The 19,508-nt window shown below is 33.9% G+C and overlaps 1 protein-coding gene across 3 annotated transcripts in view; it reads right to left on the reverse strand.

Annotated features, from left to right (window-relative positions):
• The window catches only part of Fatp1 (Fatty acid transport protein 1), a 210,023-nt gene that overhangs the window by 138,262 nt on the left and 52,253 nt on the right, over window positions 1–19,508 (reverse strand). The window contains exon 1 of one of the 3 annotated variants that reach the window (XM_085806927.1): window positions 17,163–17,194. The exons of 1 other annotated variant lie outside the window; for it this stretch is intronic. In XM_085806927.1, coding sequence (XP_085663053.1) covers window positions 17,163–17,179 — 17 coding nt within the window. In that variant the 5' untranslated portion in view covers window positions 17,180–17,194. Of the gene's footprint in view, window positions 1–1,774; window positions 2,570–17,162; window positions 17,195–19,508 lie in introns of those variants that run through there. One more of the 3 variants, XM_085806913.1, reaches the window with a different exon arrangement.

Genomic DNA, 19,508 nt, shown 5'->3' on the forward strand with positions numbered 1-19,508 from the left:
TTGAAATTCCAAAACTTAGCGTATCCATTGATTTTGAATGAGACTTCTGCTCGAACATCCTCCTTCAATGCAGTCAAGTGACCTTGCATATCAAATCAGCTGTTCTATAAGCCATGATGGCACATTCAAATTTTCAGTATCTTGGCTGAGAACTTTAAAATCTTCTTTTAAATTTTGAAACTGATTTGTATATAACAATATCTCTTCTGACGAAGTTTTGGATTCTTCCAATTTTTTATAATGTATTTTCGCATTTTCCTACGTTTTTTATATTGCACTTACATTGCATAAAATATTTATGTATTAAAAAACATATATTATTGATTTTTAAAACGTTAAATTATTTTCATGTATTTCTTCCTCAAATATATTTTATGTGATTTCTTCCTTACTACATGATATAGCTTTATATTAATAAACAATTTTTATGAAATTTATTAACTTATTTTATTATTTTGATTTTGATTATGCCGATCAGCTGCTGGTGCATATTTAACTATCGACTTCTCCATCATCATTGACCCCTTATAAAATTTTACAGACCCACAGAGGCTCAATACCGACTCCTCTGACTTAATCAATTACTGTAAACCATGCAATAAATATCCGTTTAAGCACAGGAAGACTTTTAAGTAGCAGGTATTACACATTTAGGACTGTACTGAACTGGGTTTATATGGTTATGACAATGCATTTTAACTCTACCTACCTGAGCAATAGAATGGCACCGTGGAGGACTTTCAAAGGAAAACTGCCTCGTATTCCCATTACACATTAGGAAAACCAAGCAATCAGCTCATTTACCTCATGAAGAAGGATCGTAGTTCAGTAGTCTCAGCTATCTGGCCATTATTTGGCGGCAGTAGTGGTGCTTAACCCTGCTTATTCAGCCATTGCTGAGTCGTTTTATTTGTATATAAAACACAGATATTCTGCCACGATTTAAAAATATTTCTGACAGGTTATTTGGAAATTTAGAACACTCCAGTTCTTTTCTATATTTTAAATAAAATATACTTTTATAAGAAAGAAGAGCTTTGTTTACTATAGATTATTTTAGATAAGGGAGAGGAGAAGTCGAAAAGCACAGATTGCGAAAAATAAACAATTAATACGAATCCTCTTTTCATTCGCGTTTAATGGCAATAACGTTTTTAAAAAAATTGACATTTCTTTGGATTATGAGATTAAAAAAGACTGTTTCTTAAGAAGTCTCAACTGCATCCATAAATTTCGGTCGTCGTATGCAGAAAAACCTTTAATAACTTTTTTAATTATTAGTTAAAGCCTTAAATTTTTTTTTGCTATGTATTAAAAAAATTACAATTGTCATTTGAGCCAATATAAGAAAAAAATGGAATGTAAGAGTACCGTATCGCCTTAAATAGTTTGAAAACAATTTTTAATATTCCTTCTTTTCTAAACGGGAAATGAGTTGTAAACTAATTTTTATTATTTTATTTGAAAGAATATTATGTTTATTCTGGGTTCCACACTGAACAAAATTTTAAAAAAATATAAATATATTTCTTATGATCACGTGCTTTTCCGAAACAAATTACTTCAATGCTTTAGTGCAATCGAAGCGCTTTATTACGAGCACTCGTTATAGCGACCCGTACAAAAAGTCTCCAACTGAGTGTAGTATAGTAAATCAATTTTGATAACTATGATTTTTCTGTAGGACGCGAGACGTCGGTATAACGAGCTCGAAGTATTATATAAATCATTCAGTACGTTTATTATTAGAACTACATAGGAAAATGTTTATTACCTCAGATCTCGAGCAATAGTCCGGTACATAATCTTTGCTTGCTTGTCTCCACCGGCATGATAGAAAATAGCATAGGCTAGTCCAACAGACACAATCACGTGAAAGTTAAAGTAGAAGAGAAATATATAGAGCAATCCAAAAAACAACGCCCCGCGGGCTATGCAAATTGGCTGGTCGAAGCCGAATAAGTCATTTAAAATTGCTGCTATGTACAATATCCGAGACAGCATCTTCTCAAAGTCTATGGTACAGCATATGCCGATCTTGCATTCCATGATGAAAAGGTTTTTCTAGAGTTAAAACAATAGCTTCTTTTGCTTTCGTCAGTGCTCCAAAACAATACCGGCGAATGGTTTTACACTAATATCCTTCGCTTTGGAGGAAAGTTTCTCAACCATTGCAAGAGCAAATCAGATGTTTGGTTAAAGAAGGAAAACATACAGGTTAAACGGAAGCAAAATTCAACATAATTCCAAATCTTGGTTTTTTTTTTCCTTCTTTCTCCCTACCTAAAAGGTCTACTTGCAATTAAAAAAGGCGTAAACGCAAAAAGCTATAGAACATTCTTTTATCCTTATTGTCAAATGAGTTCCGACAAATAACAATGGGATGGAAAACGCAGTTCCAGAAAGAAAAGCGCAGGAAAAATCATTCACGAAGAATAAAAACTAAACATACGTAAATAATGGATTTCTTTGGTGGCACATGCTTCGGCGATAAAGTTATTATCTAATACCGACTGTGACGCAGAGAGCTAAATTCGTAACGTTAAGACTGCCAGATAAGCTAACCTGCAAGTCGTTCGACAAGTTCAAAAGGCCGCTGCTGATTAAAACACCGTGAATAAACCACTCGCGTTTCCTAGCGGATGGCATTGCTTCACCATGAATGGCCTAGTTTAAAACGGCTCTTTTTCTAGGTCAAAAAACGAGGTGCGTCAAGTTCATTTCGCACGGATCTTCGCAGGCAGAGAGTTTCCAAAAATTCAACAGTTTTTCAGAAAAATGAGAAATTGCAATATCTATATAGTTTTATTAATAACATATTACAAACCAAAAATTAATAATTTCAACAAAAATTACTTATCGTTTAATGTTAACCAACAGCGTTTTTGACTTCCCAGACTGAGAATGGGAACAATGCATAAAATAATCATTCATATGAATTTTGAACTTTTTCTCTTTAATTCACACTTTGAAAAAGTATTGTTTTGCAAATTTCATCTCCTTCAGAGTAGAGACTGTTGCCATCACTCGCAAGAAACATTCGTCATAAGTCTCGTAGGTGATTAACAATAAGCACAGATATTACTTGAATAATTAAATCTTTTCTTTTTTAAATAAATGCAAACGCTACTACATAGCCTTAATTTATAATGGAATACAATCATACCTTTTTATCTCCTACCGTTGGGCATTCCTCTTATAAAGAACTAATTTTAAATTATGATTTTATGACCTGTATCCTGAACTTATAGATTAATCCCTTAACTAAACCTATCCTTAACTGTTTATTCTGAAGCAAATTGCAAATGTTAAATTGGAATCTCAATGCAAAGATCACATGTGAGTTTTTTATTAAGATTTTTAAAATTTTACTTTATAATATTTTATTAATTTTTTTTGAATTTTTAACGGTAAATTACTCTTAGTCTTAGATTGCAAACTTAAGCTTTCAGATAATTGGAACGTTTGCCTATATCAATAATCGGTTAACTGGAACGAGCTATAAAGTTTACAAATTCGGAAGGCTGCTTCAATATTTGTCCAATAAAGTAATATATGGTATATATAATAAATTGTTCTATATCTGTCAATATAGGTATACGAATTATTATTGCACTAGGCATTGGCAAACTTTGTTAAGTCACTTTGCTAATACAAACATTTGTCTCATGAGCAAACCTAAGCATCGATACTAAGACAGAAGAAATCGATACCGATGTCCCTGAAATTATGATGTTTTCTTAAAAGTCCGAATGGGTTTTGAGTCGTCTATCATCCAATTCTTCATTAGAAGTCCGAAGTGCTGAAAATCGCCAGGATATATCCGGGTTGTAAAAACAATAATCCGATATCTTCCATCTGAAGCACCAGCGTTGTTTGCTACGGTGTCTCAAAAGGCAACGCAACACGATGCTTTTTGAGAGAAATCCTAACAGTTTTCTGTGAACAACAATTTTAGTGCGTCAAAACAACTAGATGCATTCACTATCAGACAAAAGATTCCTCATTGCGATTACTGCAGAGAAAGCGTGATGTAACATGGTGCAATATGGAGCCTTGAAGAGAAGACGTTGGCAATTAAAATTAAGAATTTAAAGGACCGTTCCTATTAAGTTTAATCTGGTAATAAATTTTTCTTCATATTTTGATCTCTCACATATAGTATAGAAATACTCAATCAAATTCACAATAATATAATTTATTAGTTATTAATACATCATTTATTCCATTAAAGTTGTCTAAAGACATTTATTTTTGCCTCCGCTTCAACAACTGGTGAAAACGAGACACAGCAATAGCGTTAAAAAAATTTGTAGCGCACATAGCTACTGCCTTATTAAGGTGATGCTTTTCATTGTATGATGCAACTGTTCCGTATGTGGGAGCATATCCCTTATTTCACTGGAAGACTGTTGTTGCTTTGCCAAGGCTGTTACCTTCTCATTCCTTAACGAAATCTAAACACAACTTCTTGCTGTGACACAGCATGCAGCCCCATAAGCTCTTCGGCGGTCAGTTCCATGCTCTTACACTAGCTCATCGATGTTGTTGCTATCCACATTTAGCGACATAACCTTGGCAAAAGACACAATCTTGTCGATTACACGCTCTACGGGCATTTGTTTAAAACCCTCGGAGTTTCGACAACGCTGTCCAGCCAAAGCTTCTTACATGCAGAAATAGAGATTATCTTGGTGACCTCCCACCATGGCTTGTTTATTATGTTGAGGCAATTAGAAGCAGAGTCAGAGCGCCTGCCCCGGAAGAGCTCAAAGGCCTCCCATACAAAGTTTGCTAAAACTGAGATTCCAGAGACCGTCCAGGGGATAAAACCCTCAACAGAAAAAAATTATCGATGGAGAACGACGGGCGACCTTACAAAAAGATCTACAGGGGCGAAACTCAAACATCGGCTACTAAAAACTACGATTGAATTCCTGCGAGCGGGTCACCACTCTCTCTCCCAGTACTAAGTCAGACATCGCCGTCCCTCTGCACCGACCGAGGCGAGCCCCCCCCGGTCGGTCTTTCGATATCTGACCATGTAGCGTCCCCCCCACCAAGGACACGGACAAGACAGTATCAGTACGGTCCCTGCCAAGCCTGAACCTTCCATCGAAAAAACGATGGTTTTAATATATGTGAAGACTGGTTATTTGCTCTGCAGGCCGAAGCTGTCTAGACACAAGGCTAGCCAGTTGTCTGGAAGAACCCCAGGTCTCCTCCCATATTAATGGTCGGCTCCGGAAATTCCCCCCAGTCGGACCACAGAGTTGGTTGTCTAGCATCGTTAGCCTATGCTAATCGAAGCTGACATAGTTACCAGCGATCAACATAGTTACCAGTTATCATGTTGAGGCAGGCAACGATGTGAAAACAGTCTTTGAGAATAAGACTGGTTCCTTCAGTTACCTTAAAACTATGCTTGAACAGCGCTTTAGTGTAGAGCATTTTAAAATTTGTTATTACTTACTGATCTATGAGCTGCAGTAAAGGAGTAGAGATGGGAGGCAGGAACTTGATGAATTTAAATTCTTCAAGGAGTTCATCTCTTAGGCCTGAAGGATGTGCAGGAGTGTTCTCTATATAGCTTTTAATTCGCAGAAAAATCTGTGTGAACTGTCCTTAGAAATTCAAACATTAAGACTGAAATTATAGCAATTTAGCAAACGGAATTCAAAGCGGAAATGAGAGGTATCGATAATTTATTCATGTAATTTTATAAAGAAAGCTACAACAGTATAATCATATCATTATTTCAAAAACACTTATCTGGTAATAATCTAGGTATATGTTTAAAGAATAATTTTCTCACCCAAATTTGTTATATAAGCAAACAATTTCACAGTTGAACAAAATAAAACTCGAAAATTTAGATGTACAATATAGCCTTTACCAATTTCTAAACAAGCTTGAGAAATGCACACTACGATATTATCTTAAATCTATCGTATTAAAAAAACTTTCCTTACAACTAAATAAGTTCAACAAAACGCCACGTTAAACTGAATCCAAAGTAAAATATTTAAAAGGGATGCCTTTCCAAAATTATGAGCAGCAATTCCGGGCATTTCCATAATAAATTATCGAACACGCAAAACTGGTTTTTGACATCAAGTTCAACGTAACTTAAAATACTTCGTTCATGTACGGTGTGCAAAGCAGAAAAGATTATTCGGACTGAATTCAATCCGCTGTGCACCGCTGTAACACTCAAACAAGCCATTTGTCCATCGTCATTAAAAAGCTCTCGTCCACTACGAGTTCTTTCCCGATTGGAGCTGCTGACAGCTAGATGGAGCTGGTAGCATGCGTTGGTAGCATATGTTAATCAACCAATCTTAGGAAACGCTCCAACAAATTAATTTGCATAATTCGTAAACTAATTAAAAATAACTAATTAAAAACCCAACGAAACACATTTAGCCAGTAATAAAAACACTTCTTAGGAGGGGGCATTTCTTATTTTAAAACAATTACTTTATAACTGAGCCCCATAGCAAAAGTACCGGCACTTTTATGAAAATCAGCTATTGTTTGAAAGAACAGAAACCTTCAGGGGCGGCATATTTAAGCCGAGGCACTACTATGCTTGCAGAATTTGCATTTGCTTTGCCAATTACAACAACAAATTAAAAACCCTACTTCCATAGTGGTGCCCCGGTATAAAAATGACCTCAACTTCTTGAAAGCTGTTTTTTACAAATTAAAAGCTGATCTTTCGCGGAGCGGCACTTTTACGAAAGTATAGCTTTTCGAACAGTGGCTGATTTGCAAAAAGTTTCCGGCATCTTTATATGACAAAGCGCCGTTATGAAGCATTCTACAATCATACATCATAACCTTACATTCAAAAGGGAATAAAACTTAGAATCTATCAAAAATTTACAAACATGTTTCTCGATATCGGCACTTATGCTTCAGAATTAGATACGTAAAGAGTTAAACAGTATTTAATTTGAAATACAAGAACACGAGATACGCATGGCTTCAGTACCACTTAAGGAAAATGTGCCGCAATTGCTATTCAGATTCAAGAACATTGTTTTTAATTTTGCATCCAAGAAACAAAGATCTAAACGAAACAAGTACATTTGAGATATACAAGATAAGAATTTTCTCCACGCATTAAAAGTAACTATGCTTGAATTTTAATGCTATGTTAATTCATAGTCGCTCTACTGAAGGTAAACCACTGTGTCCTTGAAATCTCTGCAATGAAAGGTTCGTTAGTTACGGTTATTTAATATCGCGAACCACTCGATGGCTTCCTACGTTAAGAGTCCCTCTTTGAAGAGTTTTCCCCACAGATTAGAACACAGAAATTGATTAATCCAGTAGATCAAGAACTTCTAACGCTCGAAGCCTGCAAAACAAATCCTTACATATTTATTTAGCAAAATATTACAGAGCACATGAAATATGCCGGCCAGAATATAAAATAACGTTTTCATCTTTCAAATACCCTTTCGAAAAACGTATTCGCCTTATTCGTGAGCCTTAGCATTCAGAAAATTACTCATTCTTTAACTAACATGTTTTCCTGGGTTTTAGACTATCGCATTCTCAAGTTAATTTTAGTTTTTAATTATTGCGATATAGAATTGAGTTAAAGGTTGTTGCGTGACATATAAAATGAAATCCGCTGCGTTTTCTTCAGGAATTCTTTCAATTTGCCGCGTAAGAAAATTAGGTCCGCTGTGTTTGAGTTTGCAATATTCGATCTTCAGAAGCGTTCTAGTTTAGAAAATTATTCCAGGTTTATTCTCAACATGCATATAAGCAGAGATTGTAATGTCAATGTAGGTGTGTATAATTTATAAATATAACTTTAAAAAGAACTGTAAAGCTGCTGAACCAGCATAAATTAAAATGATTCTTAAATGCAAATTGAAGGGTTAGCGACAACAAACTTTAAAATCCATTTAGGCTTCTAATCAGTCCCGGATCTGGGGGAGGGTGTAAATTCAAGCGTTGCGCTGGATCATTATTTGGAATGTTGTCAAATTTTGATACACTATTAGTAGTTTTAAAGCCAGGTTTAAAATCTCTTTTAAGAATATTTATAATTACTCGTAAACCTTTTAATGGAGCAGATAGTTAAAAGTAAGCTAAGTATACCCGAGTACGACTCTAAAGATGAGATCAGAGAGAGAACAATAGAGAGACTCAGGCGTCACTGACAAGGTCAGATGACCCTGTCCCTCTGCCAACCCAACATGTAATTTTTTTACAAAGATACTCCGTAAACGCCTTGGTCTTTGGTCGATCTAAGTGACGCCTAGAGTCCCTCTGTAGTCCTTTCTCTAGGTTCAAATGAGAAACAGAACGATAGCATAAAGGCGCCTTGCTTTCATACTGATGCCTCTTGAGAAATAGATGGAGAAGTATTGTAACTCTTCCCTAACACCCAAAACAAATTAACCTTGGACCAATCTGGACCAATGAAATAATTCAAATTAACGCAAGTCGAGAATATACAACAGAAATGAAGTAAGACATTTTGATTTTTTGCAGGCAACTTAGGTTTTAAAAATGGATTTATTATTTTTATAGTTTTTAAAGTATTTTTAGTTTTTTTAGTTTGGAGATTTTTTCCCCCTCTCGTTTTCTTTTAATATGCCTGCTTCCAATATTCCTCACCATATTTAGAAGACGCAACCATTTAGTTAGCGTGCGCGTCCGCGACGCGGCCCTAAGACTGTTGAGTGTAATTATGTCAATTTTTAGCTTTTCTTATTAAGGCAAGTTATACTGTATATTATTTAGGGTAAAAGAAATCATGAGAGTGCCTAGAAAAATCTCTCAGGGGCAGAATATAGGAAAAGAACAAAAGACAGACTAACAGGGAAAATAAATTGCAGACGAACCGTCAAACCTTGCCGCAACTTCCGATGGTGCCGAGATTCTAGAGGATATTGATATTTCTTGCAATTTGCACGACCAAGATGAAGAGTCTTCATCTATCATCCTCAAACAGACTACATTTCAGCAACTGAAAGAACAACCTTCATCGACCTCAAACGAACATCTGAATGAAACTAGGATATAAAGTATTTTCTCATTTAGGTGCGTGTGGGCAGTACAAAGAAGACTTAAAAACTTTTGACTTATCGGACCCAGGCCAATAACAGAAAAAAATTAACGATCTTTCTTAAGCAGTTAAGCTGTATTATTAGCCGAAAAACATCCAGAAAAACGTAGACCTTAGGTCCACTGAACGTGATAGGAGACATTTGACATCTTCATTGTGGCACAGAACGTTAGCAAATAACAAAAAGATTAAAAGAGCTTGGCTTATATATTCTAAAACTAAAAATGCAATTTTTGTACACCTGTGAGATTTATCAGAAACATGCCACTATATCAGCATTGTGTACTACAGGATTCATTAATTGGAAAAAAGCTTCAGAAAGGTTAATTGAGCACGGAGCATCTGAAACCTACAGATAGTGCATAATTAAATGGAAAATTCGACTACAACAAATGAAATCGTATTACGGCATGGATCATGACATTAAGGGACTAATTGACACAGAGAAAGAAAAATGGAGAGAAATCCTACAAATAGTTATGGATGATGTATTGTATCTTTTAACAAACTGTCTTTCTTTCCGTGGGTCTGATAAAACCCCTAGCAGTCTGCTCACAAAGTGTCCTCGGCCTAGTCAAGGCAATTTTTTGAATTTAATGACTCGTTTGCTAGCCAAACATAACTCTTAAGTACCAGTTAGAACACCTAAAAAAGGGACCAGTATCATATTTAACAAAGATAATTCAAACTGAAATGACTGGTATAATGGCAAAAACAGTTCGCAATAGCCCTTTAAATTATATTAAAGAAGCCAAATATTATACAATAATGTTCGATTGCATTCCAGATGTGTCGCATACAGAACAAATGAGCCAGGTGATTCGATACGTAAAAAATATATAGTGATGTGTGGGAAATAAAGGGAGAGCTTTTATTGATTTCATGTAGATAGAAAGACAGGAGAATGTTTTTCTCAACGGATTGTGGAAAAACTGACATTTTATGGTTTGGATATCGGAAAATGTCGTAGCCAATCTGACGATAACGGACCTAAGATGGCCGATACTTATAAAGGAGTACAAGCCAGGATTACAGAAATGAATAAGCTGGCCGAATATGTGCGATGTTTGGCTCACTCTTTGAATCTTATGGGTGTGCATTTTGCCGCATCCAAAGCTGTTAACCTATTTGGAATTATCCAAAAGATATTTAGCTTTTCTGTCGTATTCACAATTCGATGGGATTACGAGAAGATGTACAAAAACCAACTTAAAAAGAAGCAGCCAGACGAGATGGTCGGCAAAATATGTGGCTGTGAAAGCCTTTCTTACTAATTTACCAGAAGTAGTAAAATCCTTGAAAGAAATTAATTATTTATCTCTTAGCGCGGAATCAAAGTACGAAGCAGGACATCTGCTACATATTGTAAAAAATGTTGACTTTATTGTCAACCTGACAATTTGGGTTAATATTCTTCCAGAAATCAATCGAATAAATATTGAAATTCAAAAGGAAGATATTCTTGCGCGTTCCTTCGCATTAATGCAAGGTCTGACCAAAACTTTGCAAAAAATGAGAGAAATTCCTATGGAATATTGAACAGAAGAATCTAAAGCAGCAGCCCAAAAAATTGAAGTTGAACCTATTCTGACAAATAAACGAATTCTAAAGCGCAAAAAACAGTTTGATGAATTGTGCGAGGACGAATCACGAACACTTCATCCAGTTCAGCTATTTTCTAATGCAGGGTTTCTTAAACTGCGGGTCGCCAAAAATTTTAGCAGTTTTGATATTTCTTATTATAATAATTTTACAATTACCAAATATTTTTACACTATGCTTCTGAAAATACATAAAGATAAGACAATACAGAGAAAGAAAAAAACGACAACGTTTCGATACATTCTTTTTATAAAATAAACGTTCATTTTCCTTGCTTTGCACGTGACACTGTCATTTCGTCTGTTACTTATTTAAAATTTTCACATTGTTCTATGTCTTAAAATTAGAAATTAAAGTTAATGACCTAAAACTGCAGTAATATATTACAGTACAAGTGAAAAAAATTGACAGTTTCACTCACGCGTGTGTCGGATTTGAGCAATACTTATCGGGTCCCACAAAAGTTTTGAAAATATTATGGGCTCCTGGGAACCGCGAAAAAAAAATCTCAGTGATAAAAAGGGGTCGCGACTGAAAACGTCTAAGAACCCTGTTCTAATGCAATGAAAACTGTATTTGATCGAATCTTATCAAAAATTAAAACGAGAGTAAACAGCGCTACTGCAGTAAATTCAAATTTTTCTTTCGCAATGGTTGTGAAATACTGAATATGTCAATTGAAGAATTGCAAAGGAATGGAGCAGATATTGCATGAAAATATGAGCGAGATTTAAAAGCATTTGAGTTCTGCCTGAAACTTGCCGGTTTTAAAGAACAAGCCCCAGTATTATTCGTTGACATAAAAATGGTTAGAGCTTTCTATCTCTTGAAACAGATCATGATTTGCAGAATGCCTTTTACAATATTTGTATTGCGCTGCGGATTTACGCTACGCTTTCAACTACATCCGCAAGCTGTGAGCGAAGTTTTAGCAAATTAAAACTTATTAAAAACTATCTGCGATCATCGACGAGCCAGGAGCGTTTATCAAGTCTCGCAATTCTAGCAATCGAAAATCAAACAGCACATCAAAATAATTATGACGATGCCATAGATTTATTTGCAGAACAAAAGGCTCGCAGAGTAAAATTTTAATCCCGTAATAATTTAAGAGCGTTAGATAAGAACTTAAAATTATTAATGAAATAAGAATTATGAAAAGAAGTACAAAAACTAACCTTTTCCTTTCAGCAGTAGCCCGTATTGTTGTTATGCATAGCTAATGAAATTTAGTTACGTAATTAATCAGCTTATCTATTGTCCCAACTTATGTAATCTATTGCTTGTAACTAAAGATTATTTTTATTAAGAGTGCATATTTGATTGAACGTTAGGACTTATTTAAGTATGTTATTGAAAAAAGGGAATTTAATTATTCATTGCATTCATTACGTGATTTGCAACTTGTACAAGGTTGTTCAATAAGTTCGCGGAGCGCCATCTATTCGTCAATATTAGACCTAAAACTTCGACGCCATTTTCATATTTGTTCTTTCTTAGGAACACGTCAAAAGTTTCATTTCGATCTGTTAATTTATTCATTATTTAACCGCCCTTTATATCTAACGTGTTGTGGCTTTTTTCAGGTATGGATAAAATTGAGCAACGTGCAAATTCTTTGTAAATGGAAATTCATACCGAAATGGTGAATGTGTTGGGTGAATCCGCTACTTCAAAAAAACAATGGTTTGCAAGTGGGCTAGTTTATTCAAAAGTTGTCGTACCAGCCTTGAAGACGATCCGCGAGAAGGACGTCAAAAAACTGCATCAACACCGGAAATCATCGGAAAAATACAAGATATGGTATTGGAAGACCGTCGATTGACAGAAAGAGATTTAACAGAGGCTTTAGGCATTTCATTGAGGCACAGTGAGCAATATTTTGAGTGTTAATTTGGGTTTCAAAAAACTTTGTGCAAAATGGGTGCCGCGTTCTCCAACGATGGAGCGAAAACACATTCGGATGCGACTTTGCCAGCAACATTCGGAGCATTTTAAGAAGAATAAAAGCAACTTTATCCGTCGATTTATCACAATGGATGAGACTTGGGTCTACCATCATGATCCTGAATTAAAACAGCAGGCTAAAGAGTGGTGTGAACCCGGCTTTTCGGCGCCGAAGCGAGTTCGTGTGCAAAAATCAGCCAAGAAGGTGTTAGCATCAGTTTTTTGGGATGCGAAAGGAATTTTGCTTATAGATTACCTTCAAACTGGCAAAACAATTAATTCGGATTATTATTGTAACCTTTTGAATCAATTAGACGAAAAAATTCGTGAAAGAAGACCCGGATTACAGAAGAAGAAAATCATTTTCCACCAAGATAACGCACCTGCGCACACAGCTCAAAAAAGCATTGCTAAAATAACTGAATTGAAGTACGAATTGTTGCAACATCCAGCCTATTCGCCAGATTTAGCTCCCTCCGACTTCTGGCTCTTCCCACATCTCAAACAATATCTCCGTAGAAAACGATTTTCTTCAAACGAAGAGGTAATAATAGCTGCCATGGAGGGATATTTTGCAGAGCTGCCGAAAAACCACTACAGTCAAGGGATCCATAAATTAGACGACCGTTGGAATAAGTGTATTGAAGTTGAGGAAAACTACGTTGAAAAATAAAGTCATTTTTACAAATAAAAATTGGTTTCTTCATTTCCGTTCCGCGAACTTATTGAACAACCTGATATATATTCTTTTAAGCTATTATTAGTAATGTCTGTTTTTCGTACTATGCTGAACTGCTTTAGTATTTAGTACTGAATTACTGTCCATTAATATGGCTAGTTGTTGTTGCAAATATTGCAAAACTGCATGTTTCAGAGAAAACGTAAATTTCATTATTACAGTGCACCGGAGAAGCAACTGCATTTGGCGGTGTCGGACATGTTTTCAATTACGTAACCTTTGGTATGTCGGGCAACCAGCCGCTAAGCGTTAAAATCTAAACACTGGTAGTTCCGTCGGGGTAAGAATCTCAAGAATTAGCTGGCTGGTTGAGTGTTTCCGTCGTTTCGCTCATGAGTAACTCGCATATGAGTAAATTATTCTTAGAAAGTCATCAGCGAAGACAGCTCTCCTCTCAGGAAGGTCTCTTATATGCTTTGCCATAAGTGATAAAAGAAACTAAACCATTTGTTACGTATATTGATCTCTTTTATAACAAAAATGGCACCTAAAGAATTCACTATAAAATGGATTTTACATTTTATCTCCTACCGATTTCTATGTTTATTTAAAAAATTTAAATTTGTCAGAGAAACAAAGGAAAATGGGTGGGGGCGGCAGTTTTAAGTTTTTTGCCCCGCCTAGGAAATATGCTAAATCCGGCGCTGCTTCTAATATATTATTTTAGAAGTTACTGCTATTTCATGGAACATACATGTTTCCGTTATAGAATTTCTCTTTAGTATATGTTTTTCGATGGTAAAAAAAAATGTACCAACTTTTATACTATTAGTGTGCAATACCTACCATATATCCATTCTCACTCTTTTGTGCGCTTAACAGCAACACAAATCGTGTTCTGAAGACAGGTAGGACGAATTCTCAGGTTTTTTATACAAAAACAAAGTCGGATGAAGGACTTTTACTTGTGTTTTTATAAAAGCAATACTGCATAAAATTTAGCAATACAGTTTTTAAAAATCCATTTATGCTATCGAGAAGATACAAATAAAAATTAGTAAATGAAGAGCCTAAACTACAGGCTTTTAACACGTTCCCTGACAAACCGTTTTTTTGAAGACTTCCCGTTCAGGCCGCGTGGGGCGTAATGAGGGCATCAGCAGTAGTATTAAGATGCCCATAATTGACTGCATAATGAATTTTTAAAAAATTCTTCATTTTACAATGATAATACCAAATGGCTTGAACTTAAAGTTTAGCGGATACGCCCCACGCGGCAGGGAACGTGTTAAATAACTTACAATACAATTTTATAAAACATTTGATTAACTTAACAAATTTTTAACACATTTTAAAAAGCTTTTTAAATCAAAACGAGTGTAAAATAGAGGAGAATTATTCCAAGAAATAAACATTAATTAAACAGAGGAAAATTCTCTTCAGAAAATTAAGTTGCCACAGGGTAATATTGACAATTTAGGTCGCTGAAATGAAAATTTCTGTTAGTTATCGATAAAATTCACCTGTCTTAAATTTTGAGTTTAAATGCTTAATTCTTTTTAGGTTAAAATTCTAAAAATTAGATAACGAAAAATGTGCAGCGAGTACCATTTTCAAATTTCAAATCTTTCGCGATATTTGTGGGAATCGAGGATTCAAATGTCTCATCATTATTTTGGGCTATTATTCCTTATTTCTTGATGCGCATTTTCTGTAAGGCAGATTAAAAAAAGAAAAGAACAAAGTCATTATGGAGACATTATTTAAAAGCGCTGAAGCTGAACGAGCTTACGAAATATATTGCCGCCATATAGATGATCATTCTGTTTGATTGCATAAAACAATTCAGACTTAAGGATAAACATATTTCAGATATTAAAAGAATAAAACAAGCAATAAAAAAAGCAATAAAACAATAAAAATCTGAAAGCTTTTAAGATTTTATCCTTACGCTCAAGGGGGCGTTTTTTTTAACGTTTTGTGCGTTACCTTTATTTATTAAGTATCATGTTCTTCGCACTTAAAATTCATGGTTCTGAATGGTTTCACTTATATGGTTTTTCGCAGCATAAAATTCACTTCAACAGCAATATCACAAAATATTTAAAAAGAGCTTATGTTTAGAATTTCCGATACACAGTCTCGCCCGCTGACCCACCCTGTACAGTGTTGCTACAGCTCGCTTTGAAATCGTTGAGTTTGTTAATCAAAAATTCGTCAAAGTTTTTTAAAAATACGAAATAGATAATAAAACAAATTCCAAATTTGGGTTTCCAGATGCCCGTATTCAAGTGAAGGACTAAGTTATTCAAAATTTGATGTCTCTAGGTACCGTTGTTTTTCCACAATGCGAGACACATACATACATTCATAAAGAGTCTTTATTATTTAATTTCTTTAAATGTAATACAGGGCTCTAATATTTGTAGTTAACAATTTTAAAAGTGAAACGCCATTTTATAATGAACGATGGAAAATGCGAAAACGAAATTAGTAGCCCTTAGATTTCATACTACGTCCAAAGGAGCAGTTTTTTTTCTTTTTTCCCCCCATTTTGTGTGTTACCTTTACTTATTAAATATCACGTTCTTTGCACTTAAACCACATAAAATTCAACTCAAAAGCAATATCACAAAATATTTAAAAGCAGCATATCTTTTAAATATTTCTCGCGTGCTAAATAAAAAGTTTTTTTTTTTTTTTTTTTTTTTTTCGCGTATTGCTCGCTTTGAAATCGTTGAGTTTGTTAATCAAAAATTCGTTAAAGTTTTATGAAATAGATAATAAAACAAATTCGAAATTCAAGATTCGGGCGTTCAGGTGACCATGTTCGGGTGGAGGATTACATTATTCAAAATTTGATGGCTCTAGGTACCGTCATTTTTTTCACAATGCAAGAAATATGCATGCAAGATTCTTCATTATTTAATTTCTTTACACATAATACAGTCCGATAATATTTCGTGGCAACAATTTAAAAAGTGATTCACCGTTTATAGTGAAACACCACAAAATGCCGTTTTGAGTCCTCCTGGGCTAACACCACTTTTACTGAAAGTTTCCTCCCAGAATTCTTTTAAACCTGAAATAACATTAGTAAATTGTACACAAGTAAGAATATTATAATTCAGAAAACGATAAAAAAATGCGACGTTAACCTAACACCTTAGAAATGTTTTCACATTTAAAAGTTTCATGGAGGGGCGGAGATTAATACATTTTCTACAGTTCACTATATTTTTTATACAATAATGAGATAATATTCCTTATAAAATAATTTAGCGCCCAGTTCAAGGAATGAAAAAAACTGAATTGATTTGAATCTGACGAAGTTCTACTCGGGTATGGAGATGATTAACGCTGACACGTCACAACGTATTGTTTCATCAATCCAAATGCGGAAAAAAAAGTGAATAGCATTAATTAAGTGTATAAATTTTGTGTATGAATGACTAATGATCAAATATTTTTCATAATAAAGGCCAAAAAATAAATAGAAAAATTATTTATAAGAATAGCATAAATATTTTTAAAAAGTGAGAAAGTTCATTAAACTAGCAAAAACTGCATGTTCAAAACAGATGCTAGTGTCCCATTACAAAACTTCAAGCAGTGTTTTCCAAATTTAGATTTAACGTTCCGTTTACTTACCGCTGCTTAAAGAATGTACTAAAAGAGCATGCAAACATTTCCAAAATTTTTTACTTTTAAAATCTAATACTTTTTTTCATTTCAAGAAAGATGTAAGCTTTATTGGGTGGAAGGAGAAGAAGAATTATAATCAGTCAATTTAATCGACGGTAAAATGGAATGTTAAGAGTTAATTAACCATTTTCTTACCAACTGCTATTACTCATGTTTAATAACTTGGGCAGATGCTAACACCTGAAAAATAAAGATTCATTGGAGAAAAAGTTAGTGAAGGGACTCTTACTCTGCACATAAAATCAAGGCATTACAAGTAGCGCCATCTATCGTTATCTTACGATACTTAAACCTAGTGTGCAATTCGGTTGCTCAATTTTTATCAAATTCGAAAATTTAAAAATATATACAGTTCTTCATTTTACTTATGGCTAGAACATTATTTGCTACCTGCATTGCATTTCATATAACGCCTTATATATAAATGTATGTGCGTGTAAAACTAGTTTAGATCTTTAAAATTAAAGGCTATAATCCAATCTTTTAAATGGGCTTTTCCACAAGGCGTAAGGGCGTCTTTACTTCAATCATTCTCTTTTTTTTTTTTTTCCCCTTCCTGGTTAGGAAGGTTGTAAAACTTGTTTAGATCTATCAAAAAATTTTAATTAAAAGCTATAAAAACTAATCCAATCAGAAAATGGACTTTTTTTTTCCATTCATCTAGGCATGTATCTTCATATATTTCAAGTTCGAAGAACTCAAATCGGGGAATTATCAGTTCTGAATCGGTATTGCATTTTTCAAACTTTATTATTTCTTTTTATCTTAGTTCACTGCTACAAAATTTTAAAGAGTTTCTACCAGCATATAGTCAATAAATTATAGTTTAATGATGTAAAATTAGAATTAAAAAATTGACCCTTTCAACTTGCATTCATATTCTGGATTAAGTTTGAAAGGTGATTTTCGTTCGCTGAGGAATACAATAAAACGTATGCATTATTCATTTATTTACCAGTTTTTTGGGGGGTATGATGTTAGCTAATTAATTAAACCACGTTTCTGAAATTACAAACTTTATATCTGTTCATAAGCGCAGTTCAAGACACAGATTAAAGTACGCATATACGTTCAACTCACAAAACTATACATAAACGAAGAAATTTAAACAGGACTATAAATAAAAAGAGGAGAAAGAACAAAATTACATTAAAATGGGGAGAGTAAAATAATAAAAAGTGGGAAAAATTTATATTATAATCTTCATCTGCTTCTTGAATAAAAGCTGTTTCTGTTTTCGTCCAACAGATGGCGATAATTACTTCTAACAAATTTTAGTTCTTTGATTTCTTTCAATTTGCAATATTGATGATCAAAAAGTCAGGAAATTATTGTTAGAATATATTGCTAACCAAAGGCGTCTGTTTACCTTCTTTTCTGATATTTATACCACGGTTCTTTTATTTTTCTTAATACTTCGATTGAAATAATTGGAATACATTTACTCTCGCAAGCATTTTGCTTATTGCTCTTTACAAACTACCCGAAAGCCAAGGCTGAAACGATTACATAAACTAAAAATCTGATGTGTACACCACATGACTTCCTTGTATTGGAATATTAAATTGGAACATTAAATTATACGCATTTTTTCTTGCATTTCATTTAAACTTATTGGATTGAATTAAATCTACTTCGCCGACAGCGCATAAACCACAATAGAATAAATGCATTCTTTAAAATTCACTCTAGTATTTGTTTACCATAGCGACACTCTGGCGCTAGATTCACTTAACAGTATTAATAATTAGATAACAGTTAATAATTATATAACGGAAACTGAGTTAACTGTTATATAATCCAATAATTATATAACATTTAACGTATATATTTCCTTCATATTATAACTCATAATGCACAAAATTTATATCATTTAAAGAATAGAATTATCTAATCGTTGCCACATGTTCTATTCAAATGCTATAATAAATCTAGAACGGTCTATAAAAGAAATTAAGCAAACAAAACAAAAAAGCAACAGTTTTTCACAGACGATTGAGTATTTCTCATTTAATTAATTCAGTTCTCACTTCGCGACACGGCAAATGTACAGAAAAATTAAAAATATCTGTATTAAAAATTACGAAGTAAATCTCAAACACTTATTTCCTCGAAAAAATTCCAGAAAGAATTAAGCATGATTTAATTGGCAATAATAAATGAATGCGTTATCTTTGTTGTTGCGAAGCTAAGTTTCTCTAGATTGGCAACAAATCCACTACTCTCCTGTTTCAAATGTAAACATCAATGGCCGCCATTAAAAAAGGCTTAGCGGCAATTAAACCACTTTAAAATTGCTGATAATTCTAAAAATATTGCACACAGATTTACTAAAGGCATAAAATCCTTAACCGGAAGATAAAAGCAACATAATTTAATCATTTTTAAAGCAAAAAATGTACAATTTACAAACATATAAGAGTAAAGAAACTGAGATCACTGAGCCGGGTAACAGAGTGGATATATATATAAATATATTTA

The sequence above is a fragment of the Stegodyphus dumicola genome, chromosome 1, assembly GCF_044657685.1.
Source record: "Stegodyphus dumicola isolate Sdum_Otavi_A_Nest chromosome 1, ASM4465768v1".
NCBI classification, from domain to species: domain Eukaryota; kingdom Metazoa; phylum Arthropoda; class Arachnida; order Araneae; family Eresidae; genus Stegodyphus; species Stegodyphus dumicola.